The following is a 20,629-nucleotide window of genomic DNA, read 5'->3' on the forward strand; positions in this document are numbered from 1 at the left end:
AGAATAATAGATTTACTTCACGTAACTGATAGATTAACTGATACCGTACCAGGTAGAATAATTTACAAACTATGACATGTAGTAGATAAATTACTATATTTAAATGACAGCATACTTATAAATTAAAACTAGATAAATGAATTAAAAATGATCTTTTTAAATTACTATATTTAAATGACAGCATACTTATAAATTAAAACTAGCTAAATGAATTGAAAATGATCTTTTTAAATTACTATATTTAAATGACAGCATACTTATAAATTAAAACTAGATAAATGAATTAAAAATGATCTTTTTAAATTACTATATTTAAATGACAGCATACTTATAAATTAAAACTAGCTAAATGAATTGAAAATGATCTTTTTAAATTACTATATTTAAATGACAGCATACTTATAAATTAAAACTAGATAAATGAAGTAAAAATTGTCTTTTTATTAAGTATTTAATGTGTATAAATGAAAATTTCATCTTGAAGTTCACACGAGTAAAAATTTTGGCATGTTTGTAAAAAATAAAAATTCAATTTCTCGTAACCTTTTTTAACTGTACCTATCTATGTAGAATAATTAACAACTGTTCAATTTTTCTATATGATGAATAAATTAATTAAAAAATTTGGCTTTTTTTGGATCCCAAATTCGCTTTTCTATCACTTCGGAAGCTAAGCAATATGTACTTTTATTTGCAAACTTTCTCCGTTTTACCCAAACATCTGATTATATTCCTTTATCTTTAAAATCTAGTTGTTAAAAATGATTTTTTCTTTCTTTAATACTAGCAAGCAAATGTCATAACATAAACAACTTCAAAAAAAAAAAAAAAAAAAGAGAGAGAACATATATCTTAACTTTATTTATTACTAATATATTTTAATTGTGAAAAAAAAAAGATTTTGAAATAAATAATAAAAAGCTAAAAATGATTTTTGAGAGGAAAAAAAAAATCGAGTTTTAGATGAAACGTGATAGTATTTTATTTTTGGTCTTGTATGTGCCAGTTTTATTTATTTATCACTGCTGTTAAAATGTAAGTTTTCGAAATAAAATATTGCCACAACTGAACAGTAGGAGATAACTGATATGAATCTGATGGCTGAGTTTAATTTACTTTAAAACTAGCTTGTTTCTCATATTTTAAATTTATTATATATTTTTTACCGTTTTCTGTTTTGAAGAGAAACATTTATTGAGATAAAAAATTATCAAAGTTAACATTCTCATTTATCCTAAATCGGTTTACTTTTCTAAGAAAGAAAAAAAAGAGCATAAAAATTCAGCGCAATTATTTAAATTTTTTTGTTACTAAAATAAGGATCAAAATTTTTAATTGAAGTAGTGGGTAACGTATTGGCTTCTACGAAATATTTATGATCCACACAATGTTTATCCAATAAATTATGTATTGTTTTAAACTTATTTAATTGATAAACACAATTTTATGTTAGAAGTTATGACTTGGTCATGATGAATTATTATGATTGCTTGAATGTTAAATTAATAATTATTATGCCATTGTTTTGGGCGAACCTTCTGGACATTAAATAACAAAGCCGAATCGTTAATAAGTAACGTGTAGAACGAATATGAATAAATAAGTTTAAAAATTCGCAATAATTATTATTATTATTATTATTTTTTTTTTTTTTTACTTTTTGCTTTAAATTTGGCATTTTAAAAACAGACGTATGGTTAATTAATAATCCCGAAAAGTAAGTTCGAAATTTATTTGAAGTAAATTACAAGTTAAAGCTTTAGAATAAATGTGCTAAAAAATTTTTTTTTAATAATTAAATATCACGATCAAATAAATACACGATCTTTGATCTAACATCTATCGCTTGTTTTGAATAAGCCTTTAAAGAATTATGAAATAATTTAATTAAGTAACTTGCTATGAAAGCTCTTATACAGCTGGAAAAAAAAATTATTAAAAACAGTTATCAATTGGAGATTGGATCATATCTTATGACATAGTTTACTGAATTTTAAAAGAAAACGATAATATCCTTTAAATTGAACGCTTATCTTTGTACCTTTAAAACTACCATAAAACTGAATTTAAAGTAACTGGTATGAATTCTTATACAGCTGAAAAAGTTATTATTAAAAACAGTTATTAATTACAGTTTAGATCATATTGTTTTACTTAGTTTAAATAATTTATAAAAGAAGAAAATATTCTTTAAAAAAAAAAAACTTATCTTTGTAGCTTTAAAATTGCCCTGAAATAGAATTATCAAATATCTATTCAAAAAAACATTTCTAAATCCTCAATTATTTTTATGCTTGTAAAAATTAAAAAGAAATCGTAAAAATCATTCCTCTTCAGCATCCCAGAATGAAGCGCATTGGAAAATTGGGCGTTTATCCATTATTTTTGACCTATGTCATCTCTCGCCTCCATTTAACCATCAGCCCGTGACAGCATCCCCCTAAAAACATATACACTATTACGTACAGGCAAGTATGCAACCATCCGTAATTCCTCCCACACACTGGATAGAAAGATCGACAGGAATACACTGTTGGACATGATCCACCTGTGCACTGTCCTTTAAGTCGCCACATCCTGACATTCCTCCTCCTAAAACAATAACAGTCTGCCTTGTAAACAAACTTCTTACCATTATTATCAATACGCGCCCCCTTCATACCCAGGAAGAAAGTACCCGTAAGTATTTCTTTATACTTAATCGCCGCTTTTAATTTAGAATTTAATAGGGTGACAGTTATAAGATTTTTCTAGAAGTTATGTAGTGTTTACATTTTTTTACAATGCTTAGAAAAGTGGCATAGAAAGATATATAGAGAATTATTCTTACCTTTAGCTTTGAATATCCGAACTAAATCGATAATATAAGAAAAATCAATTTTAAAAAATTAGCGCTATCTTTTTTACAAACGAGCTAAATTATTATCCAGAAATGATCACTAGTAGTGAGGATTATTCATCATTAATCCTATGTATGTTGAAGTAGACATCTCTAACTGCGAATTTTGGAAACTAGATGTTTCGTATTTACAATCCAACTTTGGACTCAAAACATAATTTTGATGAATACCCACTTTCGCAGATGAAATCTCTCCTCCAGAGTCACCTAATTCAAATACTTTGCTTTTATGTCATTCGATTCAGCAACATAATCCACATATTTTGTTTTTATATCTTCTGGTTTAGCAACATAATCCAAATATTTTGCTTCTATATCTTCTGGTTTAGCAACATAATCCAAATATATTTCGCTTTTATATGATTCGATTTAGCTATCTTCAAGCAATTTATCGTAAGACAGAATCACCGAATTTTGCATTCAGAATTGCAAGAATCCGCACATATCGTGATGTCATACCTAGTTCAGGCATAGTTTAACTCGAAAGTAAATAAGTTTTCTTCAAAATTGGCCTCGTTGCATAGCGTAATCCTTCAAGAAATCAAATTTCGAGACATGGTCTTAGTCTAGCTGTCTTCTCTAATATTCTCTACCTGGCACCCGTTGCTGGCAAGAAAGATCTCTTGACTGGAAATTATGTTTGGGATGTTTTTCCTTTTTTTAGAATTTTATACAACTAAAATAAAGGGGGGATGCAGGGGATTTTAAGTATTGTCGGTATTGACTAAGCCTCTTCCTTCCTCAGGATATAGGATGGCGGGATATGAAAGCAATTTTTGTCTGAATATCCCGATTGTGGACTGTCCGGGCATCCGGCGGATTCAGCATCCTTCCCTTTCCATTTCTGTGTGGGAGGATACAGAAGACAATTAAACGACATGATTTCAAGAGATTGCCATGTAGAATTAGTTGTTCGGATTTACAACAAAATTTATATTCAATGTAATTTTTACTTGTCCAACATTACCGTTAGTTGTAATCAAAGCCAACTGGGCCATTGTTTGTTGAAAACTGTTTCCCATCAGTCTCCAGTTTAGGATCAGTATTGCGTTCTAGAGTCTATTTTAACTAATATATATATATTCAGCAAAAATAAAATATATGATAAAATGAAATTTAAAAATTTTGTAATTTAAATTTTGATTTAGAAATTTCGTTTATGTCCTTTATTTTCCTAGCAGCAAAATAACTTGGGCCCTCATTGGACCGATATTCACGAATCTTGGCTCAATTACTGTTCAAAGGGCCGTGATTTTTCCGATATCGGCCCTATATAGAATTGTCCTATTCACCCGATATTTTATAATCGTTATTCGGCCAACTAAAGCCCTATATTGGTTGTATATAGTCCGGTATTGGTCCTATATAAGACCAATATTGAAAAAATCTAGACTACCCAATATTGGTCCCTCGGTGTATGTTCATATAGGACCAGTTTTAAGCCCGACTGGAACCTAGATAAAGTTGTTGCTGGGGTTTCTTCATAAACTTTAGTTATTATTATGATTATTAGTTTTAAGGTATAGTTGTATTTTCCTTTTTTATTCCGTATGAGCCTATTAATTTTTTTAATCTTATGCTTCATTTACAAATTTCTATGTGAGACTTAGTTTATGAACATCTCTTAAAGAACTGATTTTTTTCAAAAGTTTCGGAATGATTATTAAATATTTCCAAAAGTATGCTTTCTTTATACAAATAAAAGTTAAAAATAAATAATTGTAAACATACAATGATCCTTCTTTCGGTAATAAATGGAAAACGAAAAAATAAATTAAGAAAAATAGAATAATAAAATCATGTTGTTATTGCTTAAGATTTTTAATGAAAATTGTGTGGTGGTTTTTAACTCGTAGAAAAGGTGAGTTCGTGTCTATTGGAAAGGAATAATCACTACTAAATATTATGCCTGTTTTTTTTTTTTTTTTAAAAAATCGTTTTGTACCAAAATAAATCTTACCGAATATAACTATTACAAGCATATTTTGATTGTGACTTGGTGAAATATATTTCTTTAATCTAAATTAGTAATTTTTTTCTCCAGACGTTGAAAAAGACGACCATCCCAACCTGGAGAACGTACCTGCCAATCTCTACGAATCCGTATGCATGCCTGATTTCAACGAGTTTTTTCAACAAGGGGAAGGCTTCCCTCTCCAAGACAGCAAGAATAACTCTACAATGAATAACGGCAACCAACAACAGTATATGGACAGTAAGTAGTGTAGCATTAGTGCTTTGATTATTATTATTATTATAAATTTTTTTTTTTTTACGAATCGTCTTTTTATATATCAAAACTACGTGCGTGGATTCATTTAATTAGAGAAGTATGATAATACAATACTATATGCCTCTGACAAAGTTGATAAAAGGTGTCGTTGTAAATGGGTACAGAATGGTAATAGTGAAACCTCCAGGAAAAACCACCTCCATAAAGCAACCACTCTTCTCGAGTTGCAAGTACCCAATTGACTAGACTTCAGCAATTATATTAAACGTTCAAATAATGAAGATGGTAATTTGGCGAGATTTTTACATGACCGTGAAAAGCATTAAAATCAATGAAAAATTCTCAAATTTTGCATATTTTTATGAACTTAGGCCATTCAGCAGTCTTAAGTATTCTCATAAGAAATAAAGGTATCAAAAATTCTTTCTTTTCAGAAAACTGACTTCTTTTTTTTTTTTAAGTTGGCATTTATCGCCATTTTCATAAACCGCCTAGAGGGCACAGGACAAAAGTCATGAATAACAGTTACGAAATCACAAAAGTTATAAAAATAGTTTTATTATTCGAGTAAAAGCGTTATTTCATGAAACGAAGGAGAGCCTTCGGGGAACAGCATGTACTAAGATCTATAACAGGAAGCCGGCGTTGCACACACTCACTGTTTCCAGAATACAAATGCTTTTTTATCTTAGCTTATTGGTGCTAAGTAACATTTTTCTGATTTCCAGAAATCTCTGCACTGGTTGACTGGCCCTATGGGATGGCTGTTTTTGTTCATTCAAACAAGTGTTAATTTTCATTTAAAGTTGCTTCCTTTAGCTCACTCGCCATATGTTCATTCACAAATCTTCCCTCCCCTCCCCCTACCACTTCCTGTTCCCCTCACCCGTAGTGTTTGGTCTCAGCAAATCGGTATACTTTACTTCGTCTGTACTCTCTGTTCATTCATTAATAAGTTTCCGGTGTCAGTAAAAAAAAAAGAAACCCATCTTCCCCGCTATAACTGATGTTTTCATGTATTTTATACTATTTATATGAATGAAAGTTAATAATATTGCTATGTATCAACTACTATCATCGCCTTATTTTTAGAACTTAAGCGTTATTTTTTATGTGCGTTTCATTACGATTTATTTTCTAATTAAAATATCAAAAACAATTAGTTTCTGTGTGTTTTTTTTTTCCAGACATAAATTAAAGAGTTGAGTACTAGAACTTGCAAAAGTTCTGTTGTAATTTGAATGAAAATCTAGAAACTTTTTTTAACGTTGGAAAAAGAAAAAAATCAGACTAAAAGGATTTTTAATAATTTTGATAAATCTTAACTGATTTTTAACTCCTCACTATTTATGGGTTGTAGGCCGTTGCCTACCGGGCCTAGGCGTTGAGAGGCACTTCCTCTCCCGGCCGGACTCAACTGTCGAAGGGATAAAAGGAGAAAAAATTCTTAATATGCTCTTTATCCTCGTTACAAATAAATTAATTATGGATATTTACTCTATTTGGCAGCTGTATCTTTTGATACATGTAAAATGCAAGGCCGCTACCCAGTTACGATTTGAGATATGCATGCAGTTTCAGATTTCCTATTAATTTTTTCCGAAGATATAAATCCGCAATCAACCAGTTTTTGGTAGGTAGTTGTAGAGTGTGCAGTTGTATGTTTTTATATTTTTGATAAGTATCTTCGTTTTTACTCAGCGTTAAAATAAATTTTTAGCTTCATATAAATCGATTTTCATCAGTTAGAACTGAAGTAAAATTAGATTTTGTCAAATCTAAAAACTGATAAACGTGTAGTTTTCAATTCCACAGTCAAAATCACAAATCGCATAATTTTTTTGCTTTAAAATTATGGGGAAAAAGTTCTAAAAACTATTAATTGCTATTCCTCCGAATTAATAAAGCAACCCTCTTTATTTTCTACTTTTTTTTAAAAAAATATTGAGCTGCTTAATAATATTTTATTTTAAAACCGTCGTTGAACAACTGACCCAATTTTGAGTTTTCGGCTACCAATATTCAAAGCCGTAGCCTTGTAATTTTGAACCCAATCCAGACAGAAACAGAAAACTTCAGGATCAATCAAATATTGGTAAAAATTTTGCTTTCGTGGAGTTTCTTTGATGGAACTAATTTGCGTTACACGGAGAGGAAAACTACAAAAATCCTTCACGGTTAGTTTGACGGTAAATGAACTCTTACCACTGAGGATATTTTGCATCAGCATTGTGTTCGGTGCAAGCCGGGTGCGTAATTCGTATCAACCAGCCATTTCTGGGATTCGAACCCGGTTCGCTTCATTGAGAAGCGAACGCCCCATCCCCTGAGCCACCACTGCTCTGCTTAATAATATGTCATATAGTCTGTTTAGTACCAAAAAATAACAGGAAAACACAAATTAAAAAATTTAATAATAACTCCTAAATCAAAGAGGCCCCTTAATCAAGCTGTGGTTATTAATATTATTTGATACAAAAAATTAAGTTCGTTGTAATGCTGAAAGCTAATTTTTTCCTGCATCATTCTTTGGAAAAAAGTAACGAATCCTTGTTTCCGAACTTCATTACATGGAACTATTCTCGTAACGTATCTGCCATTATTATCTGAGTAATGTTTTTAAAAATCTAAATAGATAGTAATGCTTCTATTATACATAACAGTGGGCTGTGTAAATTTTATAACTTTTTCAATACACCGTTCCTAAATCTTGTCTTTTAGAGCTCCAATTAAATTATATCTGCCCTTTATTTGATTGCATAACACAAAACTTAACACCGATACTAAACGGCCAGAAATAAAATATGTTTCGACTATTCATTTCTACGGGGAAAAACAAGAGCAAAATTTCAAACGGAAACGATTCGTTACGGAGTGCGGAGAAAATTCCCCTCTTTTTAAGCGATTATATGCACAATTCCCTGGTACTGTAGTTGAACAACCATCGCTAAGAACATTAATATAGTGTGTGACACTTGTTTTCCAATGGGCAGGGTGAACTGAATTTCCGGTAAACAAGGAGGGAGTATGTACTAGAATATTGGAACTAAATTATTTGTTCCGGTGACTCATGTTTATCGAAATCTGGTTTTCTGTTTCATTTTCTAAAACTGAGCTGTTTCTTGTTAACTGATAAGGGGATTTGGTAAACTTTTGAAAGTGGGTTCAACTTGTTTAGTGAAGGTATTTGGTCACTTAGAGGATAAATAATACACATTCAAAATTGCTCTGAAAAGGGTTATTAAATTTACTCAGATAAGATGTCAATATTTATCTTTGTACTTACTACAGATTGTTTAATTCGCTTTTGGCACTTAACCCTCTGCATTCCGGTGTCATCTCTTAGGAGCCATTAACTGTCTCTTTTATACCCTAATAATTAGTTGCCACGCTATTTTAAAAATTATAAAAAACTTCATTGTGTATTTTAATGGATTTAGTGCTTATAGTATTTCGAACGGCACCTTAAAGTACTCGGAGGGCAAAGAGAAATATCTTTCCGAATAAAAACTTTCATGGCTCAAAGCTGTCCTTAAATGTCCTTAAATATTAAACATTTCAATTAACAGAAATTTTTGTGATTTTTCCAAACTTTTGTTCAAGTTAACAGGAAGAATACATATTTATCTGAGAAAGAATTGAAGAAATTTCAAATTCAAAAATTATGTTATATGCCATGAAAAAAAGTAACTAACAAAATGAACGACAAAGTCTTCATTGCTCGTCAAGTACGATAATAATTTACTTCTAGTGTTAGAGACAATTACCCTTTATTTGAGGGTATAAAAGCATTCGATGTGAGAGAAATATATAAAAAGCTCCTTTCACTCAACTCCGCCTTTATCTCCAAATCATCGTATTTTGCTACTACTAAGATTTTCAATAGACTATTTTTTTCTCCTTTTTTGGAAGAAAAAAAGTACGTAACGTTTAAAATAAAAGTGGAGGTTTCCCCGCTCCCCATTTATGTATGCGCAAGAACTAAACCATTACAGAATCAGCATCCTTAAATTGTCATTAAGATTTGACTCAATTTTGTCTTAATTTTTATATTTTAAACTTCTAGCCTGAAACTTAGGTTTTAATATGCATTCCGGACTGTAATTCAGGTTAACCAAATTTCATGTATACAGTTTTAAAAAAAGAAAAAGAGTTATTTAAATTCTATTTTTGATACTTTAATTTTAAAAGCAAGTTCCTAATTTTAAATGTGTATGCTAGTTTAATGTTCAATTCTTTCTTTATTTATTTTTACTATTTCTAAGAAATTATTAGTTAAGGAGGTGGAAGAAAATAATTTTTTTCGAGTTTTTATATATTAAATACTTTTATCCTGTTATTATTTTCCCTTTTAATCCTTAGGATTGAAGTTGGTTTTTTAAACTCAACTGATTCGTTCCTTCCGAATTCGTTGAAAACGCCTAAGAATCTTTACTTTATATTAAAACTATTGTATATGCATTTAATCTATAATCTTAATTAAAAAAAATAAGCAATGAATTTGAAATAATTAACAATAATTCCACAGACTCGAGCACTGCCTTTTACGCTACGAAAAAAAATACCTTGACAAGAAGATGGATTGTATTTTACTGTGCGTATGCGGAAAATCTGAACTTAACGAAAATATTTTTTTTTTTTAAGCTTTTAATCTAAGTTTATTTTCCTATTTCTTACAATCCAATATCTAATATATAAATACCACGCTTAATAGTTAACATTTGAAGCAAAAAAGTCCCTAAATATTCACCAGTGAAGATGCAATACAATTCTTCTTAATTTTACTGGGCGTGTCTATAAACCATTAAATCTCTCTTTGTCCCTGGTCTTGTTTGCTATAAACTACTATTTAACTCCACCTTCCAAGGTTACGTCAGGAGAGATTTATGTTCGAAGTATATTTTTCGAATCAGAGAACAATAGACTGGGCGAAACGATATAGCTAAGTGACCTTAGACATCGTGGATGGTTACTTAATATCGCGATTTCTTTTTTTTTCAAACATACCTTTTTTTTGAGGTCCCTCTTAATGTCCCATGTCCAGCACTGCTAAACTGAAGAAATAAGTTTCTGTTTTGAGAACGTTTCCGCTCCATTATTTGCGAACGTTATTGCGTAAAATATTTCACGTTTTTGTTCAAAACAAAATTAGTTAAATACTTGGAAGAACAATAAGAATTTTGTATTATTCCGTTAATTATATTTACGAAGCGGCTCTGTTTTGTGACATTTTCTGTAGCCCAAGAGTTTTATTAGATTTGCTTAATGGTTGCCTATTGCTAAAACTTTCATCCTGAAAAAAAAATGGGGTTCGATTTCCGGTGGTGGCTTGTAGCCTGCCCCGCTTCAGATCGATGGGTACCTACTCGTTTGGGAAGTAAAGACAGTCGTTGCGCTATGTTGACCCCGTTGCCTCTAGCCGGCCGTTGGTCAAAAAATTCTGCAACCTTAACTTCTGCCAGACACATTTGCCAACAAAGGTCCGTAGCTAAAATGCTTATCAAAGAAATTAGGAAATAAACACTATTTGGTTAATTTATGGAATTAACAAAATTAAATTACTATCAATTTTTGGGCCATGATGGCTCACGTACCCGCCTCTAGTTTAGGTAACCCAAATTCGAATCCCAGCGATGGCTGATCGATACGAAATTCTGCTCCACACACTCACCACAGTGCTGACATGAAATATCCTTAGTGTAAGATAGATCGTGTGTTAAGAGTCCCCTTACGTTGGGCTATCCGTTTGAAGTTTACCTCTCCGTGTAACGCAAATGCGAGTTATTTTGCTGTATAAATCCTCCAGGAAAACAATTTACATTCAAATGCTTGATCTAGAACAGTGTTTCCCAAAGTGTGGTACACGTACCCCCAGGGGTGCGGGAACAGTTTAGTGGGGGTACGCGTTCCTATGCGAAATATCTTGCAACAAACTAAAATTTCAAAAATTTTTATTTAAAAACAAAGCTAGCCATGAAAATTACAACTACGTATTTTTCTATTGGCTATTTTTTGCAGAGTTAACAGTTAATAATTAGTGGTGCCAACGGCCAGTTGTGATTTTTAACTTTTGTGCAATTTTTTTATAGTAAAAAATACATTTTTTTTATTAGTGGTACACAGCGTTACGAAAAATTTAGAAAGGGTACACAGTCAAAAGTTTGGGAAGCACTGGTCTAGGAAATAGTTTGTCTTCTGGGTGAGATTCAAAATTACAAGGCTATGAATTTCAACCTTAACAGTAGTAGTAAACTCCTAATAGGGTCGAACATAAATATATATATCTAAACAGTTTATGTTCATATTAGGAAAACGTTATATGTACCCAATTTTTCTCAGGCGGGGGGCATTTTACCCAATCTTAAATAAAAATGAAAGTTCTGAGTATTAGAATAAGTATATATACTATAGATGAAGACAAAAACGACTTTAAAATAAAGATGAAAACCTTAACATCAAGCAAATAAGTAAATAATTTTTATGAATTAATTTATTATTTGTCTTCACCTGAAATATTGGGTGTGTGGGTACTTGCAAAAATAGCTCAAAAACAAACAAAATAGTTAATTTAATACTAAATTTCATTAAAAAAAATTAAAAATAGTTTTTCCTATTAATTATGTTATGTTTCAGATTTCTTTAAGGTATTATAAAAATGTTTCAGATTTCTTTAAGGTATTATAAAAATGTTTCAGATTTCTTTAAGGTATTATAAAAAATTAATTTTCAAAAAATTTCTTTAAAAAAACAGTATTTTAAAGGAAATATAATATTATATTTCCAATTCTGTGAGTAAACAAATGAATTTATATTTTATTATTTGGAAATTAATTTATGTAATAAATTAAAATTATATGAAACTTTAAAAAATCATGCTTTAATTGAATGCAGAAATATTATTTAGTATCTCTATTTTAGGTAGTATAAATAAAGGTATAAATTTTATAATGCCGAAAAATAAAAAAAAAATTTAATGTATTTTTAAGTTTAGTCTTTATATTGAAAGTGTTTCAATTTTATCTTTAATTTATTTTTAGATGGATACAACCATGTTGCACATTCTATGCATGGCTTACATGATGTTAGTCACGAGGACATGATACATTATGATGATAATCATGACTATGGTTTGGAAACTCCCAATTCTCACGCTCATTATATAGACAGCAGCCCTGAATTCTACCCTAATCAACAATCACTAAATATTGGACAAGATACCAAGTTCCAACCTACATTTCACGGAAAGAATTTTTCACGAGGTATTTAATTTAGAATGTTTTTATGTTAAGTAACTGTATTTTTAACGTTCACCATGAATTAGTTGACAAAATCTTTAAAGAAAAACATGGTTTAAATATTAAGATTTATGGAATAGTATAGTATACACCAACATTTTTAGATAATTCCCTAACCTAATGTAAAAAACGTTAAAGAAAACATGGGGCCGTTCAAAAAGTATGTACACAAAAATGGAGAAATTTTAACACACTCCCCCCTTCGTGCATTACCGTACATAAGGTTTTACTCCCCCCCCCCTTAGAGTACGTACATTTTATTAGTCTACCCCCCTTTTTCATAAAAATTAAAATAATTATGTTTTAAATAAAAGTAAATATTTATTTAAAATAATTTATTCGTCAAATTTAAATTTGGTGTATGCTTATAATGTACGTACTTTGTATAATACCTCCCCCCTCCCCATTGTACAAAATAGCAAATCCCCTCCCCCTCCGAGATGTATGTACTTTTTGAACGGCCCCTATTTATATTTTATGAAACTTAGAAAGTATTAGAAAAGAAAAATAATTATGAAAATGTCCTGTTTATAAAATTTCTTGTCCAAAAAAGAGTATTTTTGTAATTTTATAAATTCAAGCAACTAAAGCTGCAGTGTACTGTTTTGGAAGCAAGAAAATTTATTCTAACCACGTTATTAAGTTATATATATATATGTATATATATATATATATATATATATATATATATATATATATATATATATATATATATATATATATATATATATATATATATATATATATATATATATACATATTAAATTTATGCTGCTCTGCAGATTGTTTGACACTTTCTTCAGCTTATTTCTTCACCTTCAAATCTCACTTGGGGGTGGGGGGTGGATAATTTTAAAACAATATTTTTTTACATATTATAAAATTAATTTTAAAATCGAATAATAATATAAAATGTAAATTAGCATACAGAGTGTACTTTTTAAGTGCAAATATTTATTGTCTGCAGGAGTTATGACTTTGATTTGTTTTTTCTTAAATAATTTTAAAGCTTTTCTAAAAATAAAAAAAATAATTTCTTTTTCTAATATTCTATTTCTTTTACTAATTACACTCTTAATATCAATTATTTTTGTGTATAATATTACCTTATCACTTTAATTAGCTGGGGAATTTAACATGTATTCTAACTGAACTTTGGCTTTTGGAACTGATGTAATTTTTTTTCCTTCCTTTTTTGATAGGTCGATTCACGCCACATGACTTAGGTTTGCCTGATGGTTATAATTCTCATCATTATGATTCAACATTTCAAACAGTACCATCATCCGTACCTCCTTCACCCGACCAATGGCCTGCTGACCTTAGCCATGGTACAAACAACTCTATTCCCAATGGTCATCACAACTCTCATCATCACCAAACTCATCCCGCATTTGCTACACTGCAAACTAGAGAATCCCCTTTATCACATCTGGGACATGTGCAAAATTCATCGCCTGGCCACGTGCAAGGTCAACAGGGTTGTGATGTTAAGCCTGTAATACAAGCCGCTGTTCTTGCTGGTCAGTACCTACGTGTTTAACATTTTTGAAGCATTATTCTGTGCAGTTTTTTTTTTATTAAATATATTTAGTTTTGATGTGTTTGTAAATATATATATATATATATATATTGTTATTTGAAATTACTTAAAATTGCGTAGTAATGGTATTTTATACATAATGTAATATAGTAAATCGAATTACAGAAAAATTAATTAATTTTTCGCAGTAGCTCACTATTCAGAGGTTTATGAAGGTTTAAAATAGGTTTTGTATTGTTTGTTCGTTTTGTTCTGCAACTTTTTTGTTATTAAAAATATAGCTGAGTTAAAGCTGAGTTAGAAAAATATGAAATGTATAGTCTTATAATAGATATTTAAAAAAAAAAAGCAGGAAACTTATACAATGTGTTCACAAGCTATAACTTAGTTATTAGTATAATCTAGAACTTAGGTTCCGAACATTTTTTAACTCAACGCCTACTTTGCATTATTTTTTTCAACGTCCTCTTAAAATTTTTTAGCTGACATTTACTAAACAATTTAATCGAAAAAGTTTGAAACTTTGTTATTTGGGATTTTTTTTTAGTTTGATTATTTTTTTTATAAAATTTACTAAAGAAAGAAACATTTACTATGAACTCTCCTAAGTAGAGCATGAGTAGAGAATTCTTGTAAAATAATATTTACAATTATTGTTACATAATATTGTTATATTATTAAATACAAAATGGTTATCAAACAAATTTGTTTAAAATTCGAAAATAAAAGTTTTAGTTTTAAAGGAAAAAAGTATTCCCTCAAACTTTCTAGTGTAAAACGTTTTTTGAGTAGAACAGCAAATAAAGTATCATTTACACAATAAAATTGGTCAGTAATTTTTTCTCAATAAATTTCTGAATTAAGTGCTTTAATAACATGTAATTTATGTAGAGTTAATGTTTTTTTTTTTGTGTAAAAATTAATTTTAGATTGCTCTTTATATTTAAAGAAATTTTTTATTGTATTTTACACTAGGAAATCCCACTGAAAGTCTTTGACACCCACTGTGGGGGGTGTCCATATTGAGAACCTAGGCTTCCTCTTTGACTTAAAATAATTCCTTTTATTTTTTTCATTTTAATTCTTTTTTTTTTTATGTTGAAGACTTATTGGAGACAAAATCTTAGTTTATAACTTATGGATATGTTATGTAAAATATTACTGAGTTTCTGAGATATGCTTTAAGATGCGTAGACAGACATCGTTATTCTTTTGAAAGTCACCTTTAATAACAATAAAATTAATGGATTTTTATACCTTCATAATATCTAGTAATTTAACTGTTTTTGAAACTTCCTTTGACATGCTATTAAACTCTTCTAACATTATAAGAAACAAAAAATGAATGAGATTAATATTTTAGAATGAAAATTTTAAATCAGTGTGAATAAAATTGCTACTGCATTCATATAGCTTTTTAGCATTTCCAATTCAATGTTTAAATGTTGTTTTCTTTTAATTTTCAGGAAGTGGTCCTATTCAACTGTGGCAATTTCTTCTCGAGCTTCTAACTGACAAATCTTGCCAAGGCTTCATAAGTTGGACAGGAGACGGCTGGGAATTCAAGCTCACCGACCCGGATGAAGTGGCGAGGCGCTGGGGCGTTCGCAAAAACAAACCTAAAATGAACTATGAAAAACTTAGCAGAGGCCTGAGATACTACTATGACAAAAACATAATTCACAAAACTGCTGGAAAACGATACGTCTATCGCTTCGTATGTGATCTCCAGAATCTACTCGGGTACACGCCAGAAGAACTTCACGCCATGGTTGATTTAAAACCCGAGAAGAAAGATGATGAATAAAGAAAGATACCCACCTTTTTTTTAAAAAAAAATATTTGTATGGATTTGGGCTGTAAATGAATTTATATTACGAAAGTTTTGTTACATAAATTACCACCGGAGCCCAACGACAAATCGATGGCCAACTTTATTAGAAGCCCCCTTTCTTGATGTAGTGATATTGTAAAGGCTTTGATTACATTTGCGTATGATAGGCATTTGTCAATCTTATACCTTTCTAGTCTTTTGCATAAATCCTTAATATCTCTTTTTAAGGTATTTTCTGCATATATCTTATATACTTTGCATATATAAGCAACCGCTTCATATATAACGTATATGATGTGCTAAATTACTTTTTAAGTCTACATTTTACAGAGGTATTCTTTTTACCTCATTTTGATCTCAAAATAATTTGTGTGCTATATTTTTTTTATTTTTGAACATGCTGCATGTACCAAAGTATCTTGGAAATAAGATTGCTAGGATGCTTAAAGGCAATATACTTTCATTTTTTTAAAAAGACAGGTTAGTGACTGAGGGCTGAAAGCGATTTGAAATTTTTTCTCTTCCATTCGGGGCTGATGTCGAAGTTGGCCAATCGGACTCGAGTTTAGTGTTCTCCCAGTGATTTATGTTATTGGTATATATCATGATTTTGTAGCATCTGCTATTATGCTCCTTTTTTTTTTCTTTTCGAATCCATGAATGTCGTTTGTTTACAAAGCTTTTTCCAAAGTGGCTTATATATGAGTAGATATTGTTATGTGTGATTGCAAACTGACTGCAGTATTTGTGATGCTTCAAATATGTAAAGGCTATATTGTAAATTACTATTTGTTGTTTATCGGTAATAGTATTACCCTTCAATTCAATCGAATTTAAAGCTGCTGTGAGCTAGTTCGAATACTCGGCTATTATATTAATTATTGAATACAGTTTGTGAAAATTTTTAGTTAGTATTTTGTATATAGGAGAATCATTAGAACTTATGCGTAATGTTATGTTCGTAATTAAAAAAATCCATAATTAACTGGTGTACATGGTTATTGGTTGCACCTATTATAAGTGTGTATAAAGTAGCACTTTGCTAATGCTTTGTTGTCTAAGAAGTGTATGTTTTGTTTTATAGTAATAAAAGTTTGTAACTTTGTTCATATTATTAATTTGCATCTTTACGAAGTTATGATTCATAAATGAATTTACAAAAAATCTAATAAATAATATTCTTGAAGTTTAGGATTGTATTTTATAAATTTGTGTAAACCTAAAATCAAATTCATATAAATTATATTGTGATCTAAAATAGACTTTTTTCGGTCACATATAAATAATATTTAGTGCAGAGTGATAAATAAAGGCCATTCAACTATAAGTTATATAAGATGGAAATGGATTAATTATTACAAAAATAAAAAATCTAATGTTTGAATTCAAAATGTCATTTATGTTGTAATTTAAATTTTTTTCAGTTACATTTAAGTAATTAGTGCAGAATGTTAAATAAGGGTGATTTAACTGTAAGTTATTTTTGTTCAAGTTATAAGATAAAATTAAATTGAATATTATAAAAAATTAGATTAAATATTATAAAAATACAAGATCTAATCTTGGAATTCATAATGTCATTTATATTGTTAAAATTATTTTTTAAATAATTTATATATTATTAAAATAATTATCTTCAGTTACACGTAAATAATATGTTGTGCAAAAAGATATTTGTCACAAATTTTAGTTTTTTTATTAATTATTTTGGCAAATTTCATAAAATAATTGTAAAAAATTTTTTTGTAATTATTGTGAATTTTATGTATGGATGAGTGCATGGTGCTAAAGGAAGTTATAAGATATTAACGCATAGTAAAAATAACACTTACGTTTTATTGAGTTTGTACAAAATGTAGTAAGAAATAGGATATTTTGAGCTATTTACATTTGTATTATTATTGCTCATCAGGTTTTTTTTTTAAAAAAAAGAAAGCAATATATTTTTATGCATATTTATTATTGAAATTACGTGTTATACAGAATAATTAAACAGCCTCCATTTCATCATTATTAGTGTTATGTATTTTTTGAGAATATTAAATCTTTTCATCAAAAACTTTAATTAAAATTTTGGTGTATCATTGTTTCCGCATGTGCCTTACCGGTAACTAAACTGCTGTAAGCCATAACCCCCTAATCATGTCCTTTCATTTATATGTGATGTGCTTTCTGTGTTAAGATCCGGAATTCTGTGTTTTCGAGAATGGTCTTCCAGAGATGTATTTTTTATTTGTCATCTTGAACGCACATGTAAGCTCTGGAAAAATTGATCCATCTACTTATAAAAATAAAGATAATGTGTGACAATTTACGTCTTATTATTTCGAACGTTTCTAATGCATTTTTGACACTATTATGACTATTAAGAAGAACTCTTTCGCTATGAAAAAAAAGCCGTTTAAGTGCTTTAAACTCAAAGCAAGATTTTAATTTTAAGCTATATGCAGGGTTCATAGCCGAATTTTCAAAAAAAAAAAAAAAAAAAAAAGCATTTGAAAATATTTTTAAGCATTTTTTGCAGAAAAAAGTGAAACAATAAGAAAATCAGTATAGCAGTGTTTTTAAAAAGTTCTTATTTTTGATTTACTTTTTTTAAAGGCATGCTAGGTGCTTAGCCAAATTTTCCACGAAAAAATAAGCAATCAAAAAATATTTTTAAGCTTTTTTCCAAAGAAGTGAAAAGAAAAAATCATAATAACAAGGTATGCAAGGTTTTTAAAAGCCCTTAACATAATACGGAATGCATAGCTAAATTTTCCAGAAAAAAACAAGCACTCAAAAAAATATTTTTAAGCATTTTTTCAACAAAAAAGAAGTGAAACGATAAGAGAATTATAATAGCAGGGTTTTAAAAAGTTTTTTTTTTCTGATTTACGTTTTTTTCAAACCCTCAAAGACATGCTAGGTGCGCAGCAAAATTTTCCACGAAAAAATAAGCAATTAAAAAAATACTACTAAGCTTTTTTCCAAAAAAATGAAAAGAAAATCGTAATAAGTTATGCAAGGCTTTATAAAAAGTGCTTATTTTTTATTTACGTTTTTTAAAAACCCTGAACATATTCAGGATGCATAGCCAAATTTTCCAGAAAAAAAAGCACTCAAAAAATAATTTTAAGTACTATTTTTCAAAAAAGTAAAAAAAGAAAATTTTGTTACAGATACAGGATACATAGCATTTTTAAAAAGTGCTACAAGGTGATTATTTTATATTTATGTCTTTAATAGAACTTAAAGGTGCTTTTTCGTTGGGAGTTAGAAAAAAAGTGCTTAATTTTTTATCTTTCAAAATTGCATTTTTGCTGGTACAGTCGTCCCCACTTAATCGCCCCTCGGATAATCGGTAATCATTTAGTATCATTATTATACGAATAAAATTTAATGGAACCAAATCATTTTACATTAAACTAATGTTGAACTTCCCCGTTTAAACGCTTATTTGTTGTTTTATGCCCCCGCTTAATTGCAAAAAGAAGTGGTACTGAAATGAAAAAAAATTTGTCAATTTTAGAGAAATATTTCACCAGCTAATATAGAATTTCCCTTTTTCAGTTAAGATATGGTTACAATAGGTGGTCATTTCAATAGGGACTTCTTATTATAGTAGGTGCTTGGGATGAAGTTGAAAAATTAATCACATCTTGCTGCCAGTTATACATTGAAGTAAACGAAGGGGGTTTTACCCCTCTTTGACTTACTTCACTCACACATCATTTAGTATGTAAAAAAGGGATAGAGTGATTTGTTTTTAGGTCAAGACTTGTGGTCAACTCTTGATGCACTATTAGCTTTGATAAGAAAAAGTTTTAAAAACCTAATACACTAGTGTAAAGAGTGTCTTTTTCTGAAGTGGAATAACGGCTTAATCCAGTGAATAATTTTGAGTTGGTTGCAAGTTGAGCGCGAAAAAGAATGATTTAAATTTATCGGAAAAAAACAATGATTGTTAGAAACAATAAATTTCAAAGAAATCCCCAACTAAAATAGCGCATTAATTAGGAATTTCTCAAGTTTCAAAAATTAGAAGAAAAAAAATTCTGCATGTGTTTGTAAGGAATACGCACAAGTTATAAAAATATTGTAGAAACAAAAAGGGAATATCTAATCTTGATAAATTGAAAAATTAAACCGGTATAAAAAAGTCTTCAATTATAGAATTTTTCGGATAGGTTTAAATAATATTTTAGTTCCTACATGATACTTTTTACTAACATTGATTTATTTTTATGTAACTGCAAATGACATTTTTTTATGATACTAAGGAAGAAAGTTTTAATTATAATTATTTATTGATCATATAAGTGAGTTTATTTAATCAAACCGCGATACTAAACCATTAAAAAGTAAAATTTCTTGAAAATTCAGAATTTTAGATTGAATATTGCATTACCCTTTTAATCGAATAACCCGCTTAATAGCATAGATTTGGATGGAACCGATGGTATTCCTTTAAGCGGGGTTGACTGCATTATCAAAATGGTATAAGTGCTGTATTAAATTACAAAAAAAAAGGATTTTTCAAACTTTTCTCTGCTCCGTTTATCTAAAACCAGTTATTTTATCACGATTATCTAAAGTCTTTGAAAATGTTTTGCATTTTAATGATATTTTGTATGTAAATGAAGAACTTTAAACATTAAAAATGTTTTCGAGTGTTAAAAAAGCGCTTGTTTTTTGTTAAAAATTCTGGCTATGCACTCTTAAGAAAAATATTTTCTTATTGATAAAAGTTCTTAAACTATGTGCACATAAAATTAACAAAAGGTCGAAACTTTTTCAGACTTAGCAAAACTATGATAAAATAACTAGTTTCTGCCAAATAACT

The 20,629-nt window shown here is 29.2% G+C and overlaps 1 protein-coding gene across 3 annotated transcripts in view; it reads left to right on the forward strand.

Annotated features, from left to right (window-relative positions):
* The window catches only part of LOC107451344 (protein C-ets-1), a 67,883-nt gene extending 50,965 nt beyond the window's left edge, over positions 1-16,918 (forward strand). For all 3 annotated transcript variants that reach the window (XM_043051222.3, XM_043051223.3, XM_043051224.3), the window contains 4 exons: positions 4,944-5,114; positions 12,170-12,391; positions 13,630-13,950; positions 15,437-16,918. In XM_043051222.3, the coding sequence (XP_042907156.1) occupies positions 4,944-5,114; positions 12,170-12,391; positions 13,630-13,950; positions 15,437-15,777 (1,055 nt within the window). In that variant the 3' untranslated portion in view covers positions 15,778-16,918. The remainder of the gene's footprint in view (positions 1-4,943; positions 5,115-12,169; positions 12,392-13,629; positions 13,951-15,436) is intronic.
* Positions 16,919-20,629: the final 3,711 nt, after the last annotated feature.

Source organism: Parasteatoda tepidariorum, chromosome 8 (genome assembly GCF_982258835.1).
Source record: "Parasteatoda tepidariorum strain Cologne lab strain chromosome 8, Ptep-v5.0, whole genome shotgun sequence".
Classification (NCBI taxonomy): domain Eukaryota; kingdom Metazoa; phylum Arthropoda; class Arachnida; order Araneae; family Theridiidae; genus Parasteatoda; species Parasteatoda tepidariorum.